Source organism: Mustela nivalis (assembly GCF_964662115.1).
Source record: "Mustela nivalis genome assembly, chromosome: 8".
Classification (NCBI taxonomy): domain Eukaryota; kingdom Metazoa; phylum Chordata; class Mammalia; order Carnivora; family Mustelidae; genus Mustela; species Mustela nivalis.
This window is the reverse complement of record NC_139027.1, coordinates 33,772,019-33,798,179: the sequence shown is the minus strand read 5'-3', so window position 1 is coordinate 33,798,179 and position 26,161 is coordinate 33,772,019. Positions and strand designations below refer to the sequence as shown.

Sequence of the window (26,161 nt, the reverse complement as noted above, 5' to 3'; positions counted from 1 at the left end):
AGACAACAATCATGTCTACCACAATAATTCATCAATCTACTGATTTTTTTAAAAAAGATTTTATTTTTTGAGAGAGAGAGAGAGTGAACAAGCATACAAGCAAGCACGAGTGCAGGTAGGGGCAGAGAGAGAAGCATGTTCCCCGCTGAGCAGAGAGCCCAATGCAGGACTTGATCCTGGAACGTTGGGATCGTGAACTGAGCTGAAGGCAGATGTTTAACCGATTACGCCGCCCACACGCACCAACCTACTGATGTTTAATGAGACATACAAAAAACACAGCCTGAGACTACACCATGAGGAGAGGAGTCATACAGCATCATAAGTCAGGATGTGGAGAGAGAACAAGAGCTCTGCCACATATAGTGAGTACAGCTAGACGGAAAAGAAGACCAACTTCCCTCACTTCACGACTGTGCCAACAATCAGGGTTGGGTCTAAACTATTTTTAAAAATATTTTATTTATTTATTCGACAGAGACACAGTGAGAAAGGAAACACCAGCAGGGGTAGGGGGAGACCTTCCCGCCAAGCAAAGAGCCCAATGCAGGGCTTGATCCCAGGACTCTAGGATCACGACCTGAGCCAAAGGAGATGCTTAAGTGACTGAACCACTCAGGTGCCCTGGGTCTAAACAATATAATTAAATTACAATACACTAACAGTTTTTAAGACAGTGCTAGGAATTATTTTTTTTTAAATTAGCAGTAGAGGTTCCAAAATAGCTCTTATTTACATAAAGCAATAGTTGTTTATAAGATCTGCAACAATCTAAAATTAAAGATGCTAAAGTCTAAAATCAATATTTATTGTGTACCTTTTATAAAACAAAACAAAACTTCCCTGAACAGATGAGACTATCTCTTGAAAACAAAAACCAAAAAACAACACCCATTCTCCATCCCAGCGTCCCAATGACCAACATATAGCTAAGTTTAGTAGATGGTGACAGTGATGGTAAAACGGCCACAAGAAAACCTAAACAGGAAGGAGAAAGTAAGGGACCCGAGTACTAAAGGACAGCAGGTGTCCAGCAATTACGAACTTGTTTGGCAGGATATGAAAAAACAGCAGAAAGAGACTGAAAATGTGGAGATCAACCATAGGCTGATACAACTCTAGGGCCTCTAATAATGACCTAAGCTACCAAGAATAAGAATATATAATAATTCAATAGTTTTTATAATGAGAACCATGGAAGAAGGAAAGATAAATTACTTGATGAATGTATGCAAGTATTTGTGCTTATTATGGGTGAGAAGTTCAAGTTATTTTTATTATTATTACTCACTTGTGTTTGGCCTCACGGGTAGATCTAAGAACAGGCTAAGACTTCCCATGCCACAGTTTTCACACCACATGATACAGGTTTTTATTACTTCTGAACCTCAGAGTGGGCTCTGCTTCCTGATGATTTTTACCATTGCTGGACTTGATGAGAACTAAATGATTACCAGCTGCAACTATTTCTTTTCTGCAATCATCTTTATCGGCATCTTCTTGTCCTTTTTTTTGTATAGTTTACTTTCTTATCATCATCAGTTTGTTATAAAGTTTCCCTCGGAGTTTTGTTTTGTTTTGTTTTTTTAAAGAATATAAATTCTTGGGGTCCCTGGTTGGCTTAATAGTAGAACATGTGACTCTCGATCTTGGGGTTGTAAATTTGAGCCCCACACTGGTGTAGAGATTACTTGAAAATAAAATCTTTAAAAATGTATATATAAATTCTTAGAGGCAGATATCCTGTCCATTGGAATTTCCCGCAGGATCTTTGATCAAAGGCGTGTGTCATAAATGTTTTCTGGATAAAAAAATAAAACTATTAGCAGATGTTTCTACCACTTAGTTGAGATTAGATGTCCAGCCAAAGGAACGGATTTAGGAACAGCATTATCAAAGAAAACAAAAGTTCTCCTTTGCTAACAGAGACAGCTCAGAATACCATATTGCTTCCTCTGTCAATTATTCTTTACCCTTAGCAGCACAAGCAACTAAGTAAAAGCAACTATCTAGTGCTTTCTAAAGAAACTATCTAGTGCTTGTCAACTTTTCTAATATAAAAATGGCAAAGCATGTCAGGATGAAAATGTTTTCTCTCCCTGGAAGCTGGCAGTACATATGTTGAGGGCCAAATACATAAGCTAGGAACCATGAATAATTCCTGAGATTGAGGGAAGCAATCCATTATAGTGGAAAGAACATGAGCTTTTGGGAAAAGACTGATCAAGATGTAAATTCCAGCTTTACTAATGATTAGCTATGTGACTCCAGCCTAGGTTTCCTAATACACAAAATGACAATAGCTACTTACCACCTGCAATTATGACTCACTGAATAAGACGTCACACTGTAAGGGGTAATATGAGGTCCTCAACAAGTATTTATTCCCTTCCCTTTGAGAATGATTTGTACCATTCTGGACCTTGTCTAGGAAACTGCTTACAATATGTGATTTAACACACTATAATATCTCTTCATAATCTTTAAACTGACTGTCCACAGAAGAGTATGTATAGGCAAGACAGAATTCTCTATCATGTGCACTTTTTTAAAAAAGAATTTACTTGGGAGTGAGAGAGAGCAGAGAGAGAAAGAGAGCACATGGTGAGGGGTAGGAGAAAGGGGAAGGGAGAGGGAGAAGCAGGCTTCCCGTTCAGCAGGGGACCCTACATGACCAGAGCCTAAGGCAGGTGCTTCACTGACTGAGCCATCCAGATGCTCCTATCATGTACACTTTAAAACAGGGGTCACAAATTGACTTACCTACTGGCCCACACAGAAAATGCAAATGAGAGCAGTAAAAGAATACAGGATGACTGATTGGGACTGGGACCACTGGCACACCCCATGCCCGTCAGGGAGGCAGTAGCTACTTTAAGTCCATGAAACATGTGGGTCTGGTGTTGCTAGATATTCCCATTTTTAAAAAAGAGAAATGGGAAATCTATAGTTTATTGTTATATCTCCCGATTCTTAAATATCTAATCCGTGTGGGGAAAAAAAGGGGGAAATACCATGTGAAAACATAACCTTTGGCCTGCATACCACAGTCTGTGAACTGTTGTGTTTTGTTTTGTTTTTAATAAAGAATATAGTCTTTACCTTGGGAATCAGACAAAATACAGTCAAAGAAGAGTCTCTTTTCTCCTCAACCACTGTTGAGTATATATTCTCACTGCAAACTTGCTCTTGAGACTGTCAGACTTCTTGACCTTAGAAAGGATTTTACAGTCCATTTATCTGTTTTACCCCAATGCTACCTTCTAGCCTTTCTCACTGTAAAACTACAGTACCACGAAAGTAAAGAAGGGATGGTCCATGGGACCAAGGAAGATTATGAGATCAGTTATATTTTTCTGGTGCTCCAGAACAACAAGCAGAGGAAAAGAAATTACTAAACTATCATGATAATTAGTAAACACAGTATAGAGCTTTTCATTATTCAGCAATGAAGCTGCTTTTTAGTGAAATGTAATTAATCTCAACGTTTTATTTCTTACTTGGCACTGTGAAAATTCCTTGGACTGAGTGGGAGGCTATACAGTATAGTGGACAGAATACAAGATTTGTGATCAAGTCAGACCTTGGTTTGAACTCCAGCTTTACCACTTTCAAGTTTATGCCAATAAAAAAAAAATTTTTTTTAAAGAGGGAGGAAGGGAGGAGGGGTGGAGAGAGAAGGAGAATCTCAAGCAGGCTCCATGCCCAGCATGGTCACAGCCCTAAGATCATGACCTGGGCCAAAATTAAGAGTTGGACACTTAATCAACTGAGGCACTCAGTACCCCTAAATAAATCTAATCAATGACAGCTTAACTATAAAAGAAGAAATTCTGTGAGATGCTATTGATAAAAATACTACAATCAATACCGAAATACCATTAGTTTGTTTCTCTAGACACATATAATATTGGAACTCTTAGAAATTTGAGACTTTACCTAGTCCAACCCTCTACTTTTAGAGAAGGGGAAACCAAGGCTCAGAGAGGTCAACTGAGTTTATAGACTGTGTTCTAAAATTGTTTATGATTTAGAACTTGTGAAACATTTTTATTCTAAAACTGTGTTTTAGATCTGCAGCATTCAAAACAATAGCCACTGGTTCTGAACACTTAGAATGTGGCTAGTCTGAATTGAGATATGCTATAATTGTACAATTCAGATTTTTAAGTCTTAGTATGAAAAAAAGGGAAAATATGTCAACGACTTTTTTGTACTGATCACACACTGAAATGATATTCTGGATATAATGGGCTAAATATATTAAGCTTACTCTTACTTGTTTCTTTTTACTTTTTAAAATGTGGCTACTAGAACATTTTAAATGACATATGTGTTATATATTATATTTCTATTGGATAGTACTATTCAGACACTACTAAGGTCCTCAAAAGTCCAATTACTAGACAATACAGCTTACTTATAATCCAAATAGAAGCTTGTGCTTTGTACCCCAAGTGTAGAAAATCAGAAAGTACAAAAGGCAAAGAAGATATTTCTGTTCTATTATCTTTGGGAAGAGTGAATGCTAGGCAGAAATATTTAATTTTCTTTTACTATTTTTTTTTTTAAAGATTTATTTATTTGTTTGACAGAGATCGCAATTAGGCAGAGAGGCAGGCAGAGGCGGTAGGGGAGCAGGCTCTCTGCTGAGCAGAGAGCTCGATGTGGGGCTCAATACCAGGACCCTGAGATCATGACATGAGCTGAAAACAGAGGCTTTAACCCACTGAGCCACCCAGTTCCCCCCATTTTTTTTTTGAGAGAGAGGGAGAGGCGAGCTTGCGCAAACAAGAAGAGCAGAGGGCGAGGGAGAGAAAAGCTCAAGCAGACTCCACGCGGAGCTCTGAGCCCAAAGCATGGCTTGATCCCACCACCCACCCAGCTCATGACCAGGACCTGAACCACAAGAGTCAGATGCTTAACAGGCTGAGCTACCCTAGGCTGAGCCCCTAGGCAGAAATTTGAAACACTTGATGTTAATACTTTCCTTCCTTTGTCCTTCTCACTGCTGGTACTTCTCCTTTGGTCTACTCTTGTTAATTCAATCTTCCACTTTAGCATCTCCCCTAGGCTGCCCTATCCTGCAAAGTGCTCCAAACTGCAAAATGACCTTCATACTCCTTAATCCAAATTTTTTGGGACAGTTGTCTAAGGTGTTCTGAGAAAAGCACTATTGCTGAAATTATTCCAATAGATATAAATAACTAGTTACTAAAGTTACTTATTTAAGTAAACTCTATCCCCAACATGGGCCTTGAACTCAGACCCCAAGATCAAGAGCTACATGCTCTACCAACTTAGACAGGTATCCCAAAGAAACGTACCCCAAAGAAAGGTAAAGTGGAGAAAGAAGTTAGTACCCGGCATACTCTGCTTTAAGTAAGATCAGTTCCTCAGGTGCTTTTTTCCCCACAGCTTTCTCCCTTTTGGAGAGTAAACAAACAACCTAAAGGCTTTCAAAGGCAACAGCAGAGCTTTAGGGTTTTGGATTATGACTATACTAATTTGTATAATGGGTACTGCCTATAGAAAACCTTCTGAACATCTAGAATCCTTAAAGTTTAACACATCTTTCTCCCCAAAAGTTTCCACTTTAGATATCCACTTTTATTTATATTTTACAATCTTTACAACTAAAGAGCCCTCGCAACTCGCTGAAAATTGGAATTTAAATTTTATATGTAACAATAATGTAGTGGAGTGTGATGCTATCTAGTTCCATCAAACAGGAAATTGGAGAATTTTAATTTAGTTTGAGCTTTTACCAGTTCCATTCCCCAAAACCATGGAGCCCAAGAACAGGAGATTAAACAGAAGGTTAGAAATACTGACTTTAATTTTGTAGTACAAAGTGACAAAGAGCATTTTAGGTAGGCTAAAATCTTTTCATAAAAGTAAATTCTCAAAAGATTTCAAGTCCTAATGATCAAGTTATATCATAATAATAATTTAATATTTCAAAATCCAATGAAACAGTGTAATCTGTAAGAATCTTTGGACTTCGAATAAGTAACTTGATTTGTACAATAAAGTCTAAATTTCACCCCTTTCCAAAGGTCTAGCTATAAAAATAGATAAAATGTAGATCCCCAAATAAAAAAGGGGGTGTAAATTTAGAAGGATATAATCTAACCCTATCTTGCAGATTAAAAAATTCTTAGTTGGGGTGCTTGCCAAATAGTACATAGTTTTACTTGCTAGGACAAGGAACCCAGGTCTGAAAAATATGACCGAGTAGTAAAATGCTACCTTAATTTTCTTGGTTCTGTAGGAAGACTTCTACTGGCTGGTAAGTTTTACTGAATTCTTAATTACATAGGGGCAGGGCTGGGGGGTGGAGGTGAGGGTACACAACACCAAGGTATAAAAGAAGTAAACCTAGTCCCTTAGGAGCTTACACAGAGTTATAAGCAAGTCTTAGGTAACTGCTAATCAACTCTTAAATGACAGTAATAAGCCCACCTGAAGTTACTTTCCTGCATCTAAATCTCCTTTAATCAAATTTCTCTTTGTTATAATAAGCCCACCTGAAGTTACTTTCCTGAATCTAAATCTCCTTTAATCAAATTTCTCTTTGTTATTTTGTTTACAACTCTGCCATCAAATCACTTCAAGATAATCAGATATGGGCATTTGCTTAAGCATTCTGGATTATTTTTACTCATCCTATAAAAGGTTTTCTTTGGGAAAAGATGGGAACAAAGTCTAGTCCAACAATGAGACACATATAACTTCTAAAAGACTTGTTGCGATATTGCTGAAAACCTTTCTGAATTAAGTAAAATATGGCTGTTATGGTTGTATTTTAAAAACTGCCTCAAATCACTCAACTCACTTATATCCCCAGGAAAAGTTATTTTAAGCACTAAGTTAGAGTTTTTTAAAAATTTTACCTGAATATATCAAGTTGGATTTAATTTTTTAAAAATAAATTCAAAAGAGAAACTTCAGCTAGAGCAAACTCCAGCTCTTTTTTAAAAAAAGTTATTTATTTTAAGATTTATTTATTTATTTGATAGATCACAAAGAGAGAGAGAGAGAGAGAGGAGGAAGCAGGCTTCCTGCTGAGCAGAGAGCATGATTCGGGGCTCAATCCCAGGACCCTGGGATCATGACCCGAGCCGAAAGCAGGGGCCCCAACCCACTGAGCCACCCAGGTGCCCCAAGAGTTATTTATTTTAGAGAGGGAGAGCACGAGCACAAGTGGTGGGAGGAGCAAAGGGAGCAACTCTTCAAGCAGATGCCTGAGCATGGAGGCCAAGGTGGGGACCTAAAGCGGGGGGGTGGGAGGGGGCTAGACCCATGAGATCAAGGGGTAAGCCGAAACCAAGAGTCCAAAGTTCAATCAACTGAGCCACCCAGATGCCCTACTTCTAGCTCTTTTTCTTTTTTAAAAGATTTTATTTATTTCAGAGAGAAAGAGAGCGCACGTGAGGGGAGGGGAGGAGCAGAGGAAAAGGGACAAGCAGACTCTACGCTGAACGAAGTGCCAGACACAGGGCTTGATGTTATGACCTAAGCTGAAATCAAGATGGATGCTTAACCAACTGAGCCACGAGGCACCCCTCTTTTTCAATTAACTGTAATGGAAAGAGAACCAGCAGGTCACAAGGGAGCAATAAAACCCTATATATGAAATTCTAATTAAAGAGAGGCTTCACCTTTACTTTTAATGTTTAATTAATTAATTAATTAATTAAAGATTTATCTGAGAGAGACAACAAGCACAAGGGGGAGGGGCAGAGGGAGAAAGAATCACAAGCAGATGTGGTGTGGAGCTGTGGAGCCCGATGCAGGGTTCAATCTCAAGACCCTGAGAACATGACTTGAGCCCAAACTAAGAGTCAAAACTACAAGTCGGACACTTAACCAACTGCACTACCCAGGTACCCTATGTTTTATTTAAAAACAACCTGAGTTAAAGCAAAATGTAAAGATTAAATAAATCTGGGTCTTTAGTACACATGTGCTTGCTATATTATTTGTACATATTTTTAGAAATATTAAAATATTTCAGTCTTTTAAAAATTAAAAGCTTTATTAAAGTAAATAATCAACAATATTTTTGGTAAAACTGTTCCTTGGAAAACCAATTGCACAGTTTAGGAACATGGCAAGTGATTTGCTATGGTTCTTTCTGCAGCCTTAGTATATATCACTGATACCACCTCTTTTCTGCTAAGCCTAATCACAAGTTTCAGAATTCTTTTCTAAGTGCTTCAGGAAAACAGTAACAAATGACAGAGTAAGAAACACATACAAAGTCTACTTGCCATTTCTGGACAGAGTGGATTTTTTACTATGCTAACTCATTTAACTGGCAAGCTTGAGGAATGGAGATTTTTCTGGTTAATTGCATTTTTCCAGTTTAGATTTTTTTAAAAAGCTTATGCCTGTGGCTTGTGAAAATACAGTACAGATGAAGTCTTTAACCAGAATAAAATAAATATGCACAAGATAAGGATGTTCTGTTATGAAATGTCATATTCTCCATGTCCAAAGGGGACAGGCTGGACTTTTTTTTTAACTGAAGATAAGAAAAAGAGGATGCCAGGAACTCATATTCTTTTTTTTTTTTTAAGATTTTCTTTATTTACTTGACAGAGATCACAAGTAGGCAGAGAGGCAGGTGAGAGAGAAGGGAAAGCAGGCTCTCTGCTCAGCAGATAGCCCCATGTGAGGCTCGATCCCAGGACCCTGAGATCATGATCTGAGCTGAAAGCAGAGGCTTAACCCACTGAGCCACTCAGGTGCCCCAGGAACACATATTCTTAAAAGTTGCTATTGTTTACATTAAAAAAAAAAAAATAATAATGGGACAGCCTTTAACCATATTTTAATCTAGAAGACTGCTAACAACAACATCAAGAAATAAGAAATCTCGGCTTCATAGGACTTACAAAAAAAAAAAAAAAAAAAAAAAAAAAAAAGGAAATTTCCCAAAGAGAAACCCTATTAGTTTCATTTTAAAATACAGAGAATTCATGGACAAAGCCCAGACTCGTAGGGATACAAGTAATGTTTATGTTGCACATTTAAAATGATTCAGTATCTAAATTTCTGAAGTGAGTATATTTTTTGGAAGTATAATGCCCAGTTTCCTGCCTTTTCTGCCCGTTCACACTAGAACAGACTTAAAGCTAGCATACTTCTTCCTAAATTTGGGAACTGCAAAGTTTTGAATACCATCTTAGTAACAACAGGGATAAATTCTATCTATAGCTCAGTTAAAGGCTTTTGGCTTTTTTAGTTTGTTTCAAACTGCATACCTTCTTAGCAGGTATATACTCCCTCCCAGTAGGTAACACAACAGAGACAGTGTCAGTAGATCACTGCTACCCTTTATATTCTTATAGACAAACTCTAGCTGTTCTTTCAGATATGATGATGCTCAGTTTACAGAGGTGCGATCAGGTTTGGACGAAACATTCCTGAAGCCAACAGGACAGAAAACAACACATGGCATGAACAAAAGACGTAAATTAAAAGCAAGTTAGTTAAGGTATGGAGAGCTGTCTTCCATTTTCTATTTGCTGCAGGAAAGGGTTTTAAAAATTTATTAAGAGAGACTCTTCGTGACATCTAGTCTAAGCCTTATGTATGTGAGGAAACTGAGGTCCAAGGTCTCAGAATCATAGGGAAAACTTTATTCCCACATGAACAATACTTTTTCTCCCTATAACTTCCTTTGGCAAATTCCTAACTCATGCTCATAATTTCAGTTATTGAGGATTCTGGTTCTTTAAACTTTGTGTGGTACAGGTCATTTCACCCCTAACTATGTCTCAACTTCTTATTCTTGGACTCTTTCTGCCATAACACTTTACTTCCCCTTCCTAAGTGAGGTGCCTAATGAAGCTTCTGTTACTTAGAATGAATCTGTATTTAATAAATGAAATGATTAACAAATAGAAAATTGTATATACACTATAATCAATGACCTCTTTGCTGTCCCTTAACACAGCAAGAAAGCTCTCACCTCACGGCTTGTGTACTTTCAGTTTTCTCTGTTCATGAAGTTCTTTTCTCCAGATATCCATATATTTCACTCATGTCCTGTAGGTGGTTCAATGTCACTTTATCAGAAATGTCTTCCCTAACCACTCTATGTAAAATAGCAATTCTCTACTCTTCTCATTCTTTCTCAATATATATTACCTCCTGACACATTAAATATTATTTTTTTCTTATTATGTAGAATATAAGTTCCACAGAGTGCAGACTGTCACTGCTATATCCCCAAGTGCTTAAGAGCAGGGCCTGACAAAATAAGCACTCAATAAATATTTGTTATGAAGAGTGGATGTTCAAAATGTGTATCTGATAAAGAATAATAAACATCAGAAAAATAACGGCTGTCAAAATAACAAGATTAGTCAGGTTTTTTTCCCCTTTCTCCAATTTTGTAAACAAGTTTAGTATTTTCAGATTATTTTAACAACTGTTTTGGCTACACCAAATTACTTCCATGTTTTACATAGCATGTATTTCAAAATGACTTTTAATGACTTTTAAAGTATTTTTCACCTACAGTTATTTTTAGGCAGCTATCTATCATGAGACACTTCTCAATTCTTTAAAATATTATAATTACTGCTCTCTCATCTAAACACACCTATAGTTCTTGCATTGATCTAGTAGTTAAGCATGAATGCATCTAAGATTAGAGCCATGAGGCAACACTGCGAAAGGAAGTAAGAGTGCTATTTGAGGACTGATGATTTTTCCTCAATTAAGCAGTGGCGGTCTGAGTCATTCAGGCTCTCAACATGACCAGACTAATTAACTATGTACTAATTCTAAAGAATGCTACAAGATGCCACAAGAGAAAAGGATTTAAGATTATTTAAGTTTGGGAAAAAACCCAGTAACATGCAATAATTTGAAGACATTCAGGTTCTCCTCTAGAAAGGAGGACAGATGACACTTATTTTCCATATTAAAAAAAAATGTAATCTACTTCATTACCCTAAGGATGAGTTTATAAACTGTATACTAATTTTATTATAAAATCTGTCAGATAGTTACCTATTTTTTACAACAGATAATTTTATAAAAGGTGCTTATAGTCCCCAAAGTTAGCTCCAAAAACTTGATCAGTAACTTCTAAAATGAATAGTACTATATTAGAACCTAACCACTACATCTAATAATGAATAATCCTATAAGAAAACTTATTCACAGTTTAACCTGATGTGCTAAGTCTTTCTCTTGCAGTCGGAGAAGAATCCAAAAGAACTAGGGAGAAAAGTGATGAAATGAGATTTCTGTTTCAGTATCTGAGTGTAGGTAAAGACTGAACTCAGTAAGAGTCTCTTTTTGGTGATATAAGCTGTCCTTTCTTCCGTACCTAGCCTCAGCCTGTCCTGTGTACAACACATTTCACTCCACCTCCTCTTGCTTTCAACTACAGTTCTCTCCTTCTACCTAAATACTGATCAAAATATGCAGTTTTATAGCTCTTCTTGTACTCTGCTGTGGCTGAAGGATACAGACCCTTCAGGCCAAGCTTTTTCTGCTACCACTCACCTAAATGTACCAAATGTAAATAGTCTTCTTCCCAAATCAAAGCAGATGGCTTGGAGCAAGTCATATGGTCATTGTCAAAAAAGAGCTAAAGAAATTAATAAATCATATTTTTAAAAGATTGTCCAAAAATGATATTTTGGATTAATAACTAGAGTATAAGAAAATGTGGTGTAAAATATGCCATGCAAAACGAATACAAACTTTAAAAATATATCTACAACTTATATTAAATAAAGATAATCTATTTAACAGTTATCTTTTCATCTTACTCCACAAGTCTGAGTGCAAAATTTTACTGTCAGATTCACATATATCAATAATTAAATTTTATTTGGGTACTATGTCCCAGGTACTACATTTTTTTTTAAAGATTTTATTTATTTATTTTACAGAGAAAGAGAAAGATCCCAAGTAGGCAGAGAAGCAGGCAGAGAGAGAAGAGGAAGCAGGCAGAGAGAGAGGAGGAAGCAGGCAGAGAGAGAGGAGGAAGCAGGCTCCCCGCTGAGTGCACAGCCCGATGTGGGGTTTGATCCCAGGACCCTGGGATCATGACCTGAGCTAAAGGCAGAGGCTTTAATCCACTTAGCCACCCAGGTGGCCCCCAGGTACTATATTTTATCTTTAATTTTTATATTAACTCTGTGAGGATTTATGATTGTCTCAATAATAAGAAAATGAAGACTTATGGTAAAATAACCTGCTCGAGGTTACACAGCTAAGTAAATGGTGGAACTGGTCTCTGGACTCCAAAATACATGTTTAAACACTGATACTACGTTGTGTACTACACTTCTCTACAAGTGAATTAAGTCTTATAGAAGCTGAAAAATCGAAATTCTTACTCTTTTCCACACACCTCCTCCACCTCAAATGTTCCCCATTTTACCAAGTTGCTCAAGCTATTCTTCATAGATAGATCTCATTGTTCCTGATCTCCCATACTCTACCTATCTCATCTCTTAAACCATCTAGAACCCATCTACCAAGTCTCAACTACCTCACAAGCTGAAACACAAAAGAGTTTTCTATGAGGGTACACTCTAGTGACAGAGTCTATATCCAGACAGAATATAGCAGGTTAAACTGGAAAAATAATAGACTCATATTCCAAAAATAAGGCTTCATGCAAGCAACACTTGATATTATTAAATTCTAACACGGGGGACAACGTTTCTGAGTTAAAATTCTTTTAACAGAATTTATTTTCCTATAACTTTTTCCAGCTTTTCATTCAGTCCTTCTTCCTAGATATTGGCTAAACCCCTGCTTTAGTGATGCTTCTGTAGCAAAATCCTTCCCTCTTAAATACTTTTGTCTGCTTACCTAAATGAGTTTGAAAACTGTCACCAACACAAAACACTCATTATCTACTAATCTTAAGTTCCTCTTTCCTTCCAAAGAACATATCACAACACGAGAAAGTGGCAGGCAGCTGTACAAGGATCTTACAAAACCTGAGCTCTTTAGCAAAATATGTAATATTAATAGCACCATTTTACAGTTTTACAGTGTTCTTTATTTTCAAGTGCTTTTCTTAAAATAATTTTAAAAAAGACTTTATTTATGGGGCACTTGGGTGGCTCAGTTGGTTAAGCATCTGCCTTTGGGCAGATCATGATCCCTGGGTTCTGCAACTGAGGTCCAAGTCAGGCTCTCTGCTCAGAGGGGAGCCTGCTTCTCCCTCTCCTTCTGCCCCTCCTCACGCCTATGCTCTCTCTCAAATAAATAAATAAAATCTTTAAAAAATTTTTTAATTTATTTATTTGAAAGAAAGTGAGCATGAGTGGAGGGGGAGGGGCAGAGGGAGAGAGAGAGAAGCAGTCTCCCCACTTAGCATAGAGCCCAAAGTGGGGCTCAATTCCAGGACCTGGGGATTATGACCTGAGCTGAAGGCAAACACTTAACTGACTGAGCCACCCAGGCACCTTAAAGTGCTTTCATATACATTATTTCATTCTTCAGCAGTCATATGAACTAAGCTTTATATGTACTATTCTCAGATTAGAAAACTATCTCAGAGACACTGTCATTTTGCCTAGGTCCCAAGACTATTATGCAGAAGAGTCAGGACCAAATTCTAGACAGAGACTCTCTATCCACAGCTTTTTCCACTATTTATCGCTATCTCTATTTTTAAAAAGTGTTTGATATATAATAATTGTCTTTATAAATAAAATTTCATTTTTCCCTTTCAACCATTAGGTAAGTTATATGCTTAACTATAAAAAAGGGAGATGGTCTGACATAACTATAGAAGAATGACAGCAAAAATCAACTTCATTTAAAATTCCTATGTAAAAACAAATGATCCAAAGGAGATTACAAATAAATATTTTTCTTAATAGAATTTAAAAAAGTAAAAATCCATAGCAATCAAGCTAATCTCTAACAAAAATTTTAACCACACTGTATCTAATAACCCAGAAAATAAAGATAGCTATGACACATAAAAATGAGCTATAAAAAGCATGCACAGAAAGGACATGCTTTCATTTAGAACAGCATGCTTCCATTAAATTTGCAAGCAATCCAAGGAGAATGTAAAACTGATGAAATAGAACTTACCTACTTTGCAATTAAATTAAGTACACATTATATAAAGTCTGTTCTCCTTTTTTGGTCAGAACAAGCCAACAACAGCAAGTAGCCAGAAATTACAATTAATATAAAAGAAAAATCTAAGAGGAAATGGGTTTGCTAGACTCATTATATATTCAGTCTTAGTTTCAAGAAACGAGTGATTATTTGCAATGAAGTTGGCAAGAGAGGAAATTAAGTTAAATTTTATCAATCTTTTAAATGGCTTTTCTCAGTGCAACTTTTATTGTTTTTTAAAAAGGGGGAAATTCTCTTTACTATTTTATACCTCTTCGTAATGACATATTTATCTCTACTGCTGACCATGAATCTTCAGAGCTCACAGAAATAAAATGGATTTTTAGGAAAATAGCTGGGTTCAGTGGTCCAAATTATCCTATTTCTTATATTAAGAGGAAGTCAGATAGTATAAATAATGAAAAGCCAAATAAGAGATCCAGTAAGAAATTAACTTAGAAGGCGACCAACTGTGTAGCTTATTCTTACCTTGGTTGTTTTTTTCACGGGTTGACATTTTTGCTGGTTGAGACAAAAATGACACATCTTATAATAAAAACTGGGCATTTTCTTAAATGACTATAATAAATGAACTTCTCTTTGATTATTATGAGCTAATAAAGTACAGTGAATAAAACAAGACAATATGCTTAAAAATTAGCAAAAATTTAACTGATATAGAAAAAGTTTTTTTTAAAGGATTTTTAATTTACCTTGGTTGATGATGACATCTTTATGCCTACAGAAAAAATTCAAAGATATTTATGTTATAATTTTATTTTGCTTATCATAAGAATCACCTCAAGAAATTATAAAAGCTTCAATGTCTAGGCCACACCCAAGATAAATCTTTCGAAGTGAAATTCGGACATGGGTATTTTCAAAAGTTTGTCACTGGTCTCAACTATTAATATATGTATCTTTTTAAAAAGATTTTATTTATTGAGAAAGCGACAGAGCTTTCTGTCGCTGAGTGGGGAGGAAGGGCAGAGGGAGAGGGAGAAACACACTCCCAATTGAGTAGGGAGCCCGATGCAGGGCTTGATCTTGGAGACCTGGGATCATGACCTGAGCCGAAGGCAGACGCTTAACTGACAGAGCCACCCAGGCGCCCTCTAACATATACTGTTTTAGAAAACAATGAATATTCCGTAAGATCACCTGAACAGTGAAAGCAGAGACAGAACTTACAAAAAATCACTGAAATCTTAGGGGATTATAGAGATCTATTATTTGAGTGGGGAACATTAACAGGAAGATAACTTTCTTTTTTTTTTGGACACTTAAAAGAAAAAACAGACTTAGAACAAAAAAAAGGATAAATTATAATATAGATTTTTAAAAAAATGATCCAAAGCGGGCATATAATTATCCATGCAAGCATGACAGTCACAGAATTATTAATTTTCAGATATAACTAAGAAAGTATAATACCTACTTGTCTGTATTTTTTATAACTTTTGATATTAATTTTGACGTTGAAACTGCTCTCAATAATTTATTACGACTCTCATCTGAATTTTCCCATGAATTATGTGACTTTTCAGCTGTCGGTGGTCGTTTTATGCTGGAAGAAACATATTAATTTCTTAGAGAAAAATTCTATGGGTAGCAATGACATGTAATTGACAGCTTAAATAGGACATAAAAGCAGCAAAACATTTCCTTAAAGCTAATCCAGAAAAGAGAAGGAAGGATTAGTTGAAAGGTTCTGTCTGGATGAGTGAAGGAGTTAAGGCAATGAGCAAATCTGTTAATAATGTTCACTATTATTCAGAAGATTCACTAGAAGAAATATTATTTGATTAAAAAATAAATCTGTGCTTTTTGTTGATAGAAAAAAACACATATGCTTAAATCCTAGAGTAAAATACTTCTCATAATTTGTGAAACTGTGAGACTGTGAAAAAACCTGTACTTTTTTTAGAGTTATTACAAAGCTGCTATTTTCATCTTTTATATTCTTGTGTAATTAGATTATATATGGTACAAATGACACTGTCTAAGTAAAATGTGGGATTAAAGGTAAAACTCTTGTGACATCCTTTAAAGATAATTTCTACCCATGATCAGAAATAAACATGACTTAACACAAGAGTGTTGTATTATCAACAATGATTCCATATATGTATAAATGAAATTACTGACTTATAAATAATTTTTCAGCTGCATTGCTAACTATCCTACCACTCATCCAGTCTCCAACACTTCTTGCAATAGTATATCCAAAGAGCAATTTAGAATGGCAAGCGCATTTCCAGGAGACCTTAAGAAGCTGAAAAAAAAGATCTGGGACAAAGAAGATACCAAGTCAAATCAGAATCTTAAAGAGATTGATTATAAAAAAGCCACCTTTAACCACACACAATCCAAAGTTACATAACATTAATAAATTATATCCAAGAAAAACTCGAGACCAGGCAAAAAAAATTACAAACCATTTAGACAGCGTAAGAATCTGCGTGAGACACACAGACAAATCATTTTTTAGAAGTTAAACATGCATCAATCAAATGGAGAATGTTTGTTTTCCCAAATTTCTATTAGGGATTTGAGGCAGAACATTAAATTGAGCAAATAAAAATATATTATAAATCTTTGAGGAATGGCTGTCATTTTACTAAAATCCTAGTTAGTTCTGGGAATGGTTTAAACTTTCCTGAGATTTCCAAGCAGAAGTGTATGAATAAAATATATCTATACCTAACCATAAAGCCTGAATCAGCATTTCTATAGCAGGTATGCTATAAATGAAATGAAAATTTCATTTTCAGTTGGTCTAAATATCTGATTACAAGACAGGTATAGCACTGAACTCCCAGCATGCAGGTTTAGATCCCTAATTTAGGTTCACACACAATGTTAGAATGTTTCTCCCTTCTCCCCCTCTCATAGCTTTAAAATATTAATTATTACAGACACAGAGAGAAGCCCTCAAGCAAGCCTTTAGCATAGAAAAGACCGGTGAAATGGATTTATTTCTCTACTCAAGCAAGAACTTATCCTCCCAAAACCCAAAACTGAAACTGTGATGCAGTCACAATGAAGAGCCATTTGTGAAGGGCCCTTAAAAGTTCAAGGTTGTAATGATGCCAAAATATGATGAGGATAATTACAAATGGCAATTTTCTGTCCATGGTTATAAATTTATGCATAGCTTAGATAAATTTTGGTAATTTTATTATAAAAATGTTGTCTGGTATTAAAGTAGGTTATTAATAACAGTCTTCCATTCACCAAACTGTTTGTAACTGAGATTTTCTTTTTTCCAGTTTTAACTGAGAAATTTTGACCTTAAATATTTCTTTTCCAAAGTGCTAAAATAGAGATTTTAGCAACAAAGAAGTGGTGGTGAGGGGGAAGCCACCAGGCTTTTCTCTTGGAATCCATGGATAGAATAGCTTTTCTCAAGTCACAGAATTTAGGTATCATTACAACCATTCCCTAGCTCTGTACTCAGGGACAGTTAAAACCTTTTGGTGGGAGCAGAATTCTTGCTTTCTTGAGTTTGTCTGTGTATTTGGAGAGGCTGTGAAGAGGGCTGGGGAGAAGGTGATGCTCGAATTTGTGGACTTTGATCATTAGAATGAGATTCCTCTTTTTTTTCTCTCTGTCCTTGTGGTTTTTCTTTCTTTTTTTCTGTACCACTGTAAAATAAAGTATAACATGGAACAACACATATTTAAACAAAAAAAAAAAGATATTTCAAACGATGGAATTCAAAATACTAAATCAAACAACTAATACAATTTACAGCGTTTTCATTTAATGATGAAAATATTTCTTTGAAAATTCTGGAAGCTATTAAAATCTTCAGTAAAGAATTTATAAGAATTTTAAGGCAATATACCCTATGAAGATTGTTTTGGGACCAAAATGGCCCAATGCATTTTGCCATCTTGGTGTATTTTGGGGAACAACAGCAGCTCTCTTAACTGACTTCAACTTACCCAAATCAGAGCATCAGTGACACTTTCCATTACCTCTGTAAAACATACTGTATATATATATCAAGACATAGAAAACCCTATGTTTAGTAGATTATTCTGGTTCCCATTTCTTCTGTGTATTTCTCCTCCTGCTAGTTGAGTTTTAAATTTACCAGGAATTGTAGGTATCCTCCCACCAACCCAGAACCTGTTTATGCCAGTTGTACTGATTATTTTAATTACGTAAATTAATTAAGTACCAAAAAAACTTACAAAATACGTGTAGAAAAGAGAACTTTTAATTTCCATGAAAACTAAGTTGAATGCTCTGGGAGACTCCATAAAATAGAATTACTAAAAAAAAAAAATGCCATTAAATTTTACGTAGGTGAGACAATTAAACAAAGTTAAGGAAAAAGAAAAAGAAATGGGTTCTAAAAACTCTTGTTCTGCCAGAGTTTTAAATTTATTTGTCTTAAAATTGAAAGTAATCAAAAAAATAATTGATGGCTGTACTTTATGCAAGATAGTCAACAAGGAATCTAACCAGACACACAATCAGAAAGAGGGTGGGAACCTCAGCCTTTCATTAAAAAATTGACAAATCTATGTGAATATATTTGGAGTTAAATATTTAAGATATTTACATATAAATTCTTGTGATTCTGCACTTCTGACTCTTAATTTATGAAGCATTTGCCATTCCTAATTACTGGATAAGAGTCCTTATACTGCACATTTTTGACAATATTATAAACCAGATGGAATCAAGATTTGAATTCCATGGTTGAAAAGGCAGAAAACTATCAACTGTCTACAGTTCTTAATCAAAGGACATTTTATAATTTGACTATAAGGTGCATAATCTACAAGGAAGTATGTTTAAGAACATTTTAAACATACATAGTAAATACAATTTATCACACAGTAAAAGTTAAAAATACTAAAATATAATTTTTAAATTAAGAGAGAGGGTGCACACATATACATGGGGGGGGGGGAGAGGGCAGAAGGAGAGAAGCTCAAGCAGATTCCCCGCTGAGCTCAGGAGACCCCCCAACAAGGGGCTCTATCCCTTGTCCCGTAAGATGATGACCTGAGTTGAAACCAAGTCAGACGCTTAACCTACTGAGTCACCAGGCGCCCCAAAAATATAATTTTTAAAATGACATTCAGTCTGATTCAGTTCTGATACCTTGACTTCAGACTAGGCCCCAAATGCCTATTTATTATTCAGTTTTTAAAAGTATGTGCTGAGAAATGTAGTTCTACCTCAAAAATATCAATATTTTGAATTACACTGTAATTTTATAGTCATGGTTAAGGAATAAAAGTTATAATCGTGTTCAGCCTCCCACTTATATACCAAAGATTCCATTTCTCCTTTAAAAATTGCTGTATCACAAATGCACTACTTGCTACAGAAAATTTGCTTATATAATTAAATACAGTGATTCATATCTCATCAACAAATGTTTATCAAAACAAAACAAAACCAGGAACAAAAATACATTTAGTAAGAATGCAAAGCTTCTTCACACAACTTGATAAATACATGAATGTAAACCGAGTATAGGCTGGGTATCTACATTCATAGTTAAAGAACTCAAAGGACATGCTCACTTTAATTCCATACAGCTCTATTTCATTTGTTTTCCAAAGTAGAATGAATTATCACTTTCAGACAATTTTACCTTAGCTTTTCTTTCCCTTATTATAAATGGATACCTTTTAGCAGCAGATGAAAGAGTTTCCTTTCTTGCAATTGCAACAGAGCTGGTGTGGCTTGGCTTTCTGTTTGCACCACTCCCGTTGGTTATACAGGACATAGAAATAGCTTCTCGAAGGCCTGGAGGGCCTAAAAGTGGTTAAGAAAAAATTTTTACATCAAACTTTAAAATACTCCTCAAAAATTGGAAGTTTAAAAAATTAAGTCCATTAGTCTTAGAACTAAGTAAGCAAAGTGCTCCCTCTGGTATGCAGCATACAATATTAATGTCTCTAAACTTAATCTTATCAAAACAGACCTATAAAAAGGCCATGCTAAATTACCACACTGCAGCTAGACTTACTCTCTAGCGAAATGGTTTGCCCTCTACACACAACAGCTTTAAAACACATGATGCAAAGTAAATCAAAAATTTCTACATCACTGATTTTCAGAAATTTCAGCTCTACTGAAATCAAATTATTTAGAAATTCTAGAACCACAGCGGCGCCTGGGTGGCTCAGTGGGTTAAGCCTCTGCCTTTGTCTCAGGTCATGATCTCAGGGTCCTGGAATCGAGCCCCGCATCGGGCTCTCTGTGCAGTGGGGAGCCTGCTTTCCCCTCTCTCTCTGTCTGCCTCTCTGCCTACCTGCAATCTCTGTGTCAAATAAACAAAATCTTTAAAAAAAAGAAAAAGAAAAAGAAATTCTAGAACCATAAATGTTAAATCTGACAGTTATTTCACTTAAATAAAGCATACATGAATAGAGCAACCTCTGCTTTCTTAATTTACATTGTAGAAGGACTGGAATAAATATGTGATAGGTATGCTGGTGTGGTTAGGAAAATTCAAAGTTACAAGATAAAACAGCCTTTATCTACTAAAGGCAAATTCATTTAAAAATTTGAGAATAGAGAACAGTTTTGAACTTCTAGGCTGTTTTCTCACATACACACAAAATCTAATTTGGCTAATCTCACCTTCGTTTCCTTGTTTCTCATCATAAAAGCACACAGAGTAAAAAAGTTTTCCGTATGAAGCCTAAAGTATTTGGCACCCTAGACTGTACCATATATGATGGTGTAACACTGCATTTTTGACAAGAACAAACTGCTGGGAGCCAACCTGTATTACAATCATCTATAATGTTTCCTTAATATGGAGATTCCTAGACCTAATCTCTAACCAAGTAATTCAGAAGAAAGGAAGATGGAGATATCTATTGTATTTACTTTTTTTTTTTTTTAAGATTTTATTTATTTATCAGAGAGAGAGGGGGAGAGAGAGAGCACAGGCAGACAGAATAGCAGGCAGAGGGAGAAGCAGGCTTCCCGCTGAGCAAGGAGCCCGATGTGGGACTCGATCCCAGGACACTGGGATCATGACCTGAGCCGAAGGCAGCTGCTTAACCAACTGAGCCACCCAGGCGTCCCTGTATTTACTTTTTGAAATTTCCCAGGAAAATTTTTATTTATAAGAATGTACAATAACTTCCAAATTATGCTAATACCATCGGTCATCAGATTTACTGCTAGACTGCCAAACAAGTGACTCCTTGTTGTATTGACAGCTTTTTTTTTTTTAATTGTGGTAAAATGCTTATAACAAAGCTGACCATTTTAAGCATTTAAAAAGGTACACAGTTCAGTGGCATTTAGTATAGTCACAATGTTGTGAAGCCATATTGGATTGCAGAACATTCTGATTACCCCAGACACCCTCTATTCAATGAACAGTCACTCCCCATTCTCTCCTTCTTCCCCTCAGCCCATGTCAACCATTAATTTGTATTTCCTCTATATATCTGCCTATTCTGAATACTTCATACACATGGAATCATACAATATGTGCTCTTTTGTGTCTGGCTTATTTTACTTGGCACAATGTTTTCGAGGTTCATCCATGTGGCAGCATGTGTATGAGTACTTTATTACTTTTTAAGGCTGCGTAATATTCCACTGTATGAATATACCACATCTTGTTTATCTATTAAGGGACACCTGGATTGTTTCAGTCTTTAGGCTTATGTGAATTGTGCTACCATAAACATTTGCTTACAAGTTTTCATTCAAACATCTATTTTCAATTCTACTGGGTATAGAACTAAGGAGTAGAACCACTGGGTCACATGGTTATTTTATGTATTACTTAATGAGGAACCATTAACACAGCAGCTGTTCATTTATAATCCCACCAGCAATGCCTAACGGATTCTTATTTCACCACATCCTTACCAACACTTGCTATATTCATTTTATAAAAACAGGTATTTATCTTGGGAGGGGAAGCAGAGGGAAAAGGAGAGGGAGAGAATCTCAAGTACATGCCCCACTGAATGTGGAGCCTCCAATGGGGCTCTATCTTACCACCCTGAGATCATGACTTGAGTCAAAATCAAGAGTCAGATACTTACTTGACTGAGTCATCTAGGTTGCTTGCATTTTTTTAAAATTATAGCTAAACTTAATATAATAAAGTGCTCAGTTAATAATGTTAAGTGCCATTTCACTGTAGTTTTGATTTGCATTTCCCTAATGAGAATCTCACTGAGTTTGTTGGCCATTTGTATAATTCTTTAGAGAATTATCAAGTCCTTTGCTCATTTTTCAATAAGACAATGATAGAAGTTGTTCACAATGCTCTCTTACAATCCTTTTATTTCTGAAAGGTCCCCACATTCATTTCTGATTTTAGTATTTAAACCTTCTTTTTCATTCGACATAAAAGCTTGTCATGTTTGTTCATCTTTTAAAAAACCAACATTTGGTTACACTGGCTCTATTGTTTATCTGTTTTCTACCTCATTTATCTCTAATCTTTATTTTTCTTTCCCTCTGCTAGCATGGCTTTGGGTTTAGTACTTTTCTTTTTCTATTTCTTTAAAGTCAGGTTTCTGATTTGAGACCTGTTTCAGCACAGGCATTTACAGCTACAGATTTTCCTCTGAGCACTGCTTTTGCTATATCAACAGTTGGTTGTGAAATACAATTTTTTTTTAACTTTTTGTTACACACCCAAAAAACCCCATTAACCATTATGTAAAAACAAACAAACAAACAAACATATAGTCTGCAATCCACTTTCTATGCTCTTTCAATGTCCCAAACCTCATTTCAAAAAGGAGATCAATCACACCCATTGGGTATGGTACCACAGCTGTAGGCCCATTACAATACTGCTATTACATCAAAACCAAAAACCCCAAAAATGCAAATGTTAAAAAGGTTGTGAAAAAACTGGAACCCTTGTGTATTTCTGGTAGGAATGCACCTTAACCTTCTGCAATCTGGCTATCATCTAACCATTTCATAGACATTTTTCTTGTCAAAATGGTGACCTTAGTTCTTTGTCACTAAATTCAATGGCTACTTTCCAGTACTAATCTTGCTCAACGTTCCTTCAGCATCAAATACTGCTGATCACTCAATCAAGGACAATGTCCTTAATTTCTAGGACACTGCCTTTGCCTGAATTTCTCCTTAGCTCTCTGACCATTTTTTCTCACTCTCACTTGCTGTATCTTCTTCTCCTGCTTAGATCTCCCTCTGACTCCCAGATTTATTTCTTTGAAAGAAAGAAAAAGAGCGAGAGCGCTCAAACGGGGAGGGACGGAGGGAGAGAGAATATCCAAGCTGACTCCCTGATGAAACAAAGTGTTTTACAAAAGAGTAAAAGGCAGTTACTGGCATCAAGGCATTCAAAATCTTGCAAGAGAATCATACTGGCAATGTAAATATGTGGTAATCAGAATATCACAGAAGTACTAAGACACATAACTCTGTAAAGATGATTAAGAACACAGAGCTCAAGAAAGATTCCCTAAAAGAAATGCACAACAAACTGTTAAGCCAGGTAAAACGTAGGTGATAAGATACTTGGATCTTATTCTAGTATGTGTAAAGAAACAGAAAGAATGTAATAGCTAAGTGGGGTGTTTATGTGCATGGAAGGGAGGAGGCAGACAAAAAGCTCTTTGTATGGTGAGAATGTAGAACAAGAGGGAGCAGAGTTCAGATGGTAAGCAGCAGTCAGATCATGGAGACTATCTAAAGAGAATAGAGACCACTAAAAGGTTTTGAGCTTAAAAAAGTAGTTAGTTCAATTTACATTTTAGAGAAAATCCTCTAGTGGCTATGTGAAGAGCAGATTTCAGGGCAGTGGTCCAAGCATAAGATGATGGGAACCTGAAATAAGAGCCTGGTAGTATGAATGCAGAGGAGGAATCAGTTTTAAGAAATGTTTAAGACTTTAAAGAATAAGGAATTCTGTTTGGAGACATTTTACATTTACGAATTCTGAAGGATATACACACAAGCAGAAAAATCTAGTAAGTAGATAGACAATTCTGAAGTGCTGAAGTCCAGATCTGGGAACAATTTGGGAAATGGCACTGATAAATAGTGGCTGTGAAAAATCATGAAGGTAGGTGAGTGCTGATGTAATCTCTTGGCAAGAAACTTTCAAACCCAGTTTAAGTATTTTATTCTAGGTGCTCCCACAGCACCCTAAATCTACCTTTTTAATACCAATTACTTATAATTTTGTAATACTGACCTGTCATCTCAGTTTATCTGAGGTCCTTTGGGGGCAAGGTAGTGTTTTTTATTTCTTTGATCTCCAGAACTTGAAACAGTGCTGTGTACAGTGAAAAGATGAAAGAAACAGACACTGACATACAGTATATGGTACAGAGTAATATTAATAACCAAATGGTTGTTACATGCTAGGCACTGTCGTAGGTACTTTACAAGTAGTATATCCTTTGATTTTAAGCATAATCCTAGCAGGGATTTACTATTATCATCCCAATTTTACTGCTGAAGAAATTAGAGAAATTATTAATATACTCAGGGTTCTACTGTAGTAGGCAGTGAAACGAAAATTTGAGTCCAGGCAGAAGGAATAGTAAGTAGAAAGAATTCTGCCAAATGTAGAGTGACATTTCAAGCTGTGCCAGGATAACAGATAGGAATTTACCAGGGAGAGTATGGGGAAAGGACATTCTAAGTAGATAATAGTACTAAATCATCAAGGTCCCCAGATTTCAGTAAAAATAGCAAGAAAAGGCCAAAAGAAGATTTTCGTGATCTCTTTCAATCCTATAGTTTGATTTGAGTAGCTCTTGGTACTGGGACCCCTTAGTATTTGGATGAAAGAGTGAAAGATCTCCTAAGGTAGAAGCAATGCCTTAAGTAAAGCAGAGGCAAAAAACAAAAAGAAACTGTGAGTGAATGCTTGTTTTTCAACTGAGAGGTCTAAAGTGTATTCTTTGAAAATCAGGACCCAGAAGAATGGAACATAAAAATGATTACTGCTGTTAAACACAAATCCATGACTGGAATGCACCGTTAGCTACACACACACACACACACACACACACACACACACCCTCTCTTCCAGGGCTTGGGTATTGTAAAATCTGAGCTGTAATCTCAAAGATTAGCCTATAAGACTGGAAGCAACAGTAACCTCTAGTAACCAAAGGCACAAAAGTAAAAGTAGTTCTAATTCTGAGCAGCAACCCAGAAACTTAGGCTAAAAGTCTATAAACCAGGAAGGTATTAATTTGGTTTTAATCACAGTACAAATCATCATAATGCCAGTTAAAAAGATAGCAATAATTTTTATGACATGAGGATACTAATCATATGGTTTATATTCCTGACGACAGACCCAAGCATATGACCTTTCTGGTAACTTAGCCTGACAATTCCTAAATACTTCTGAACTTAACTATGCTCTCGAGTCACACAGAAAAGTTATTACTAGAAACTACTACATATTCAAAATCTCACAATCTAAGGGCACCCGGTGGGTCAGTTGGTTAAGTATCTGACTCTTAGTTTTGGCTCAGGTCATGATTTCAGGGTTATGAGACTGAGCCCCAGATAGGGCTCCATGCTCAGCATGGAGTCTGCTTGGAATTCTTTCCTGCTCCTCTCCCTGCAAATAAATAAATAAAATCTTCAAAATCTCAAAATCTCAGATCCTGGCTACCCTCATCTATAAGATCCTCTTGTTCCTACATCTATCCCAGTAACTCTCTCTAAAGCGTGTTTTTTTTTTTTTTTTAAACCACCATTTCCTGCTTCTAAGACTTTCTTCTTCTTCTTTTAAAATTTTACTTATTTGAGAGGGAAAGCACAAGCAGAGAAGGGGAAGAGGCAGAGGGAGAAGCAAACTCCCTGCTGAGCAGAGCCAGACATGGGGTTTGATCCCAGCACTCTGGGATCATGACCTTAGCAGAAGGCATACGCTTAACCATCTGAGCCACCCAGGCACCCCTAAAACTTCCTTCTTCCCACATTCAATTTAACAAGTACTTACCGAGTTATCCCAAGAATTAGTAAGAAACTATGTTAAGAAACTTACTTACTATAGTAAGAAACTTACTAA

The 26,161-nt window shown here is 36.1% G+C and overlaps 1 protein-coding gene across 5 annotated transcripts in view; it reads right to left on the bottom strand.

Moving 5' to 3' along the window:
- EML4 (EMAP like 4) overlaps nucleotides 1–26,161 on the bottom strand; it is a 155,958-nt gene that overhangs the window by 53,550 nt on the left and 76,247 nt on the right. For 2 of the 5 annotated variants that reach the window (XM_082743280.1, XM_082743284.1), the window contains exons 3-7: nucleotides 19,785–19,914; nucleotides 17,601–17,774; nucleotides 15,566–15,694; nucleotides 14,841–14,866; nucleotides 14,617–14,649 (exon numbers count right to left, since the gene is read on the bottom strand). In XM_082743280.1, the coding sequence (XP_082599406.1) occupies nucleotides 14,617–14,649; nucleotides 14,841–14,866; nucleotides 15,566–15,694; nucleotides 17,601–17,774; nucleotides 19,785–19,914 (492 nt within the window). The remainder of the gene's footprint in view (nucleotides 1–14,616; nucleotides 14,650–14,840; nucleotides 14,867–15,565; nucleotides 15,695–17,600; nucleotides 17,775–19,784; nucleotides 19,915–26,161) is intronic. The other 3 variants (XM_082743281.1, XM_082743282.1, XM_082743283.1) reach the window with 3 other exon arrangements.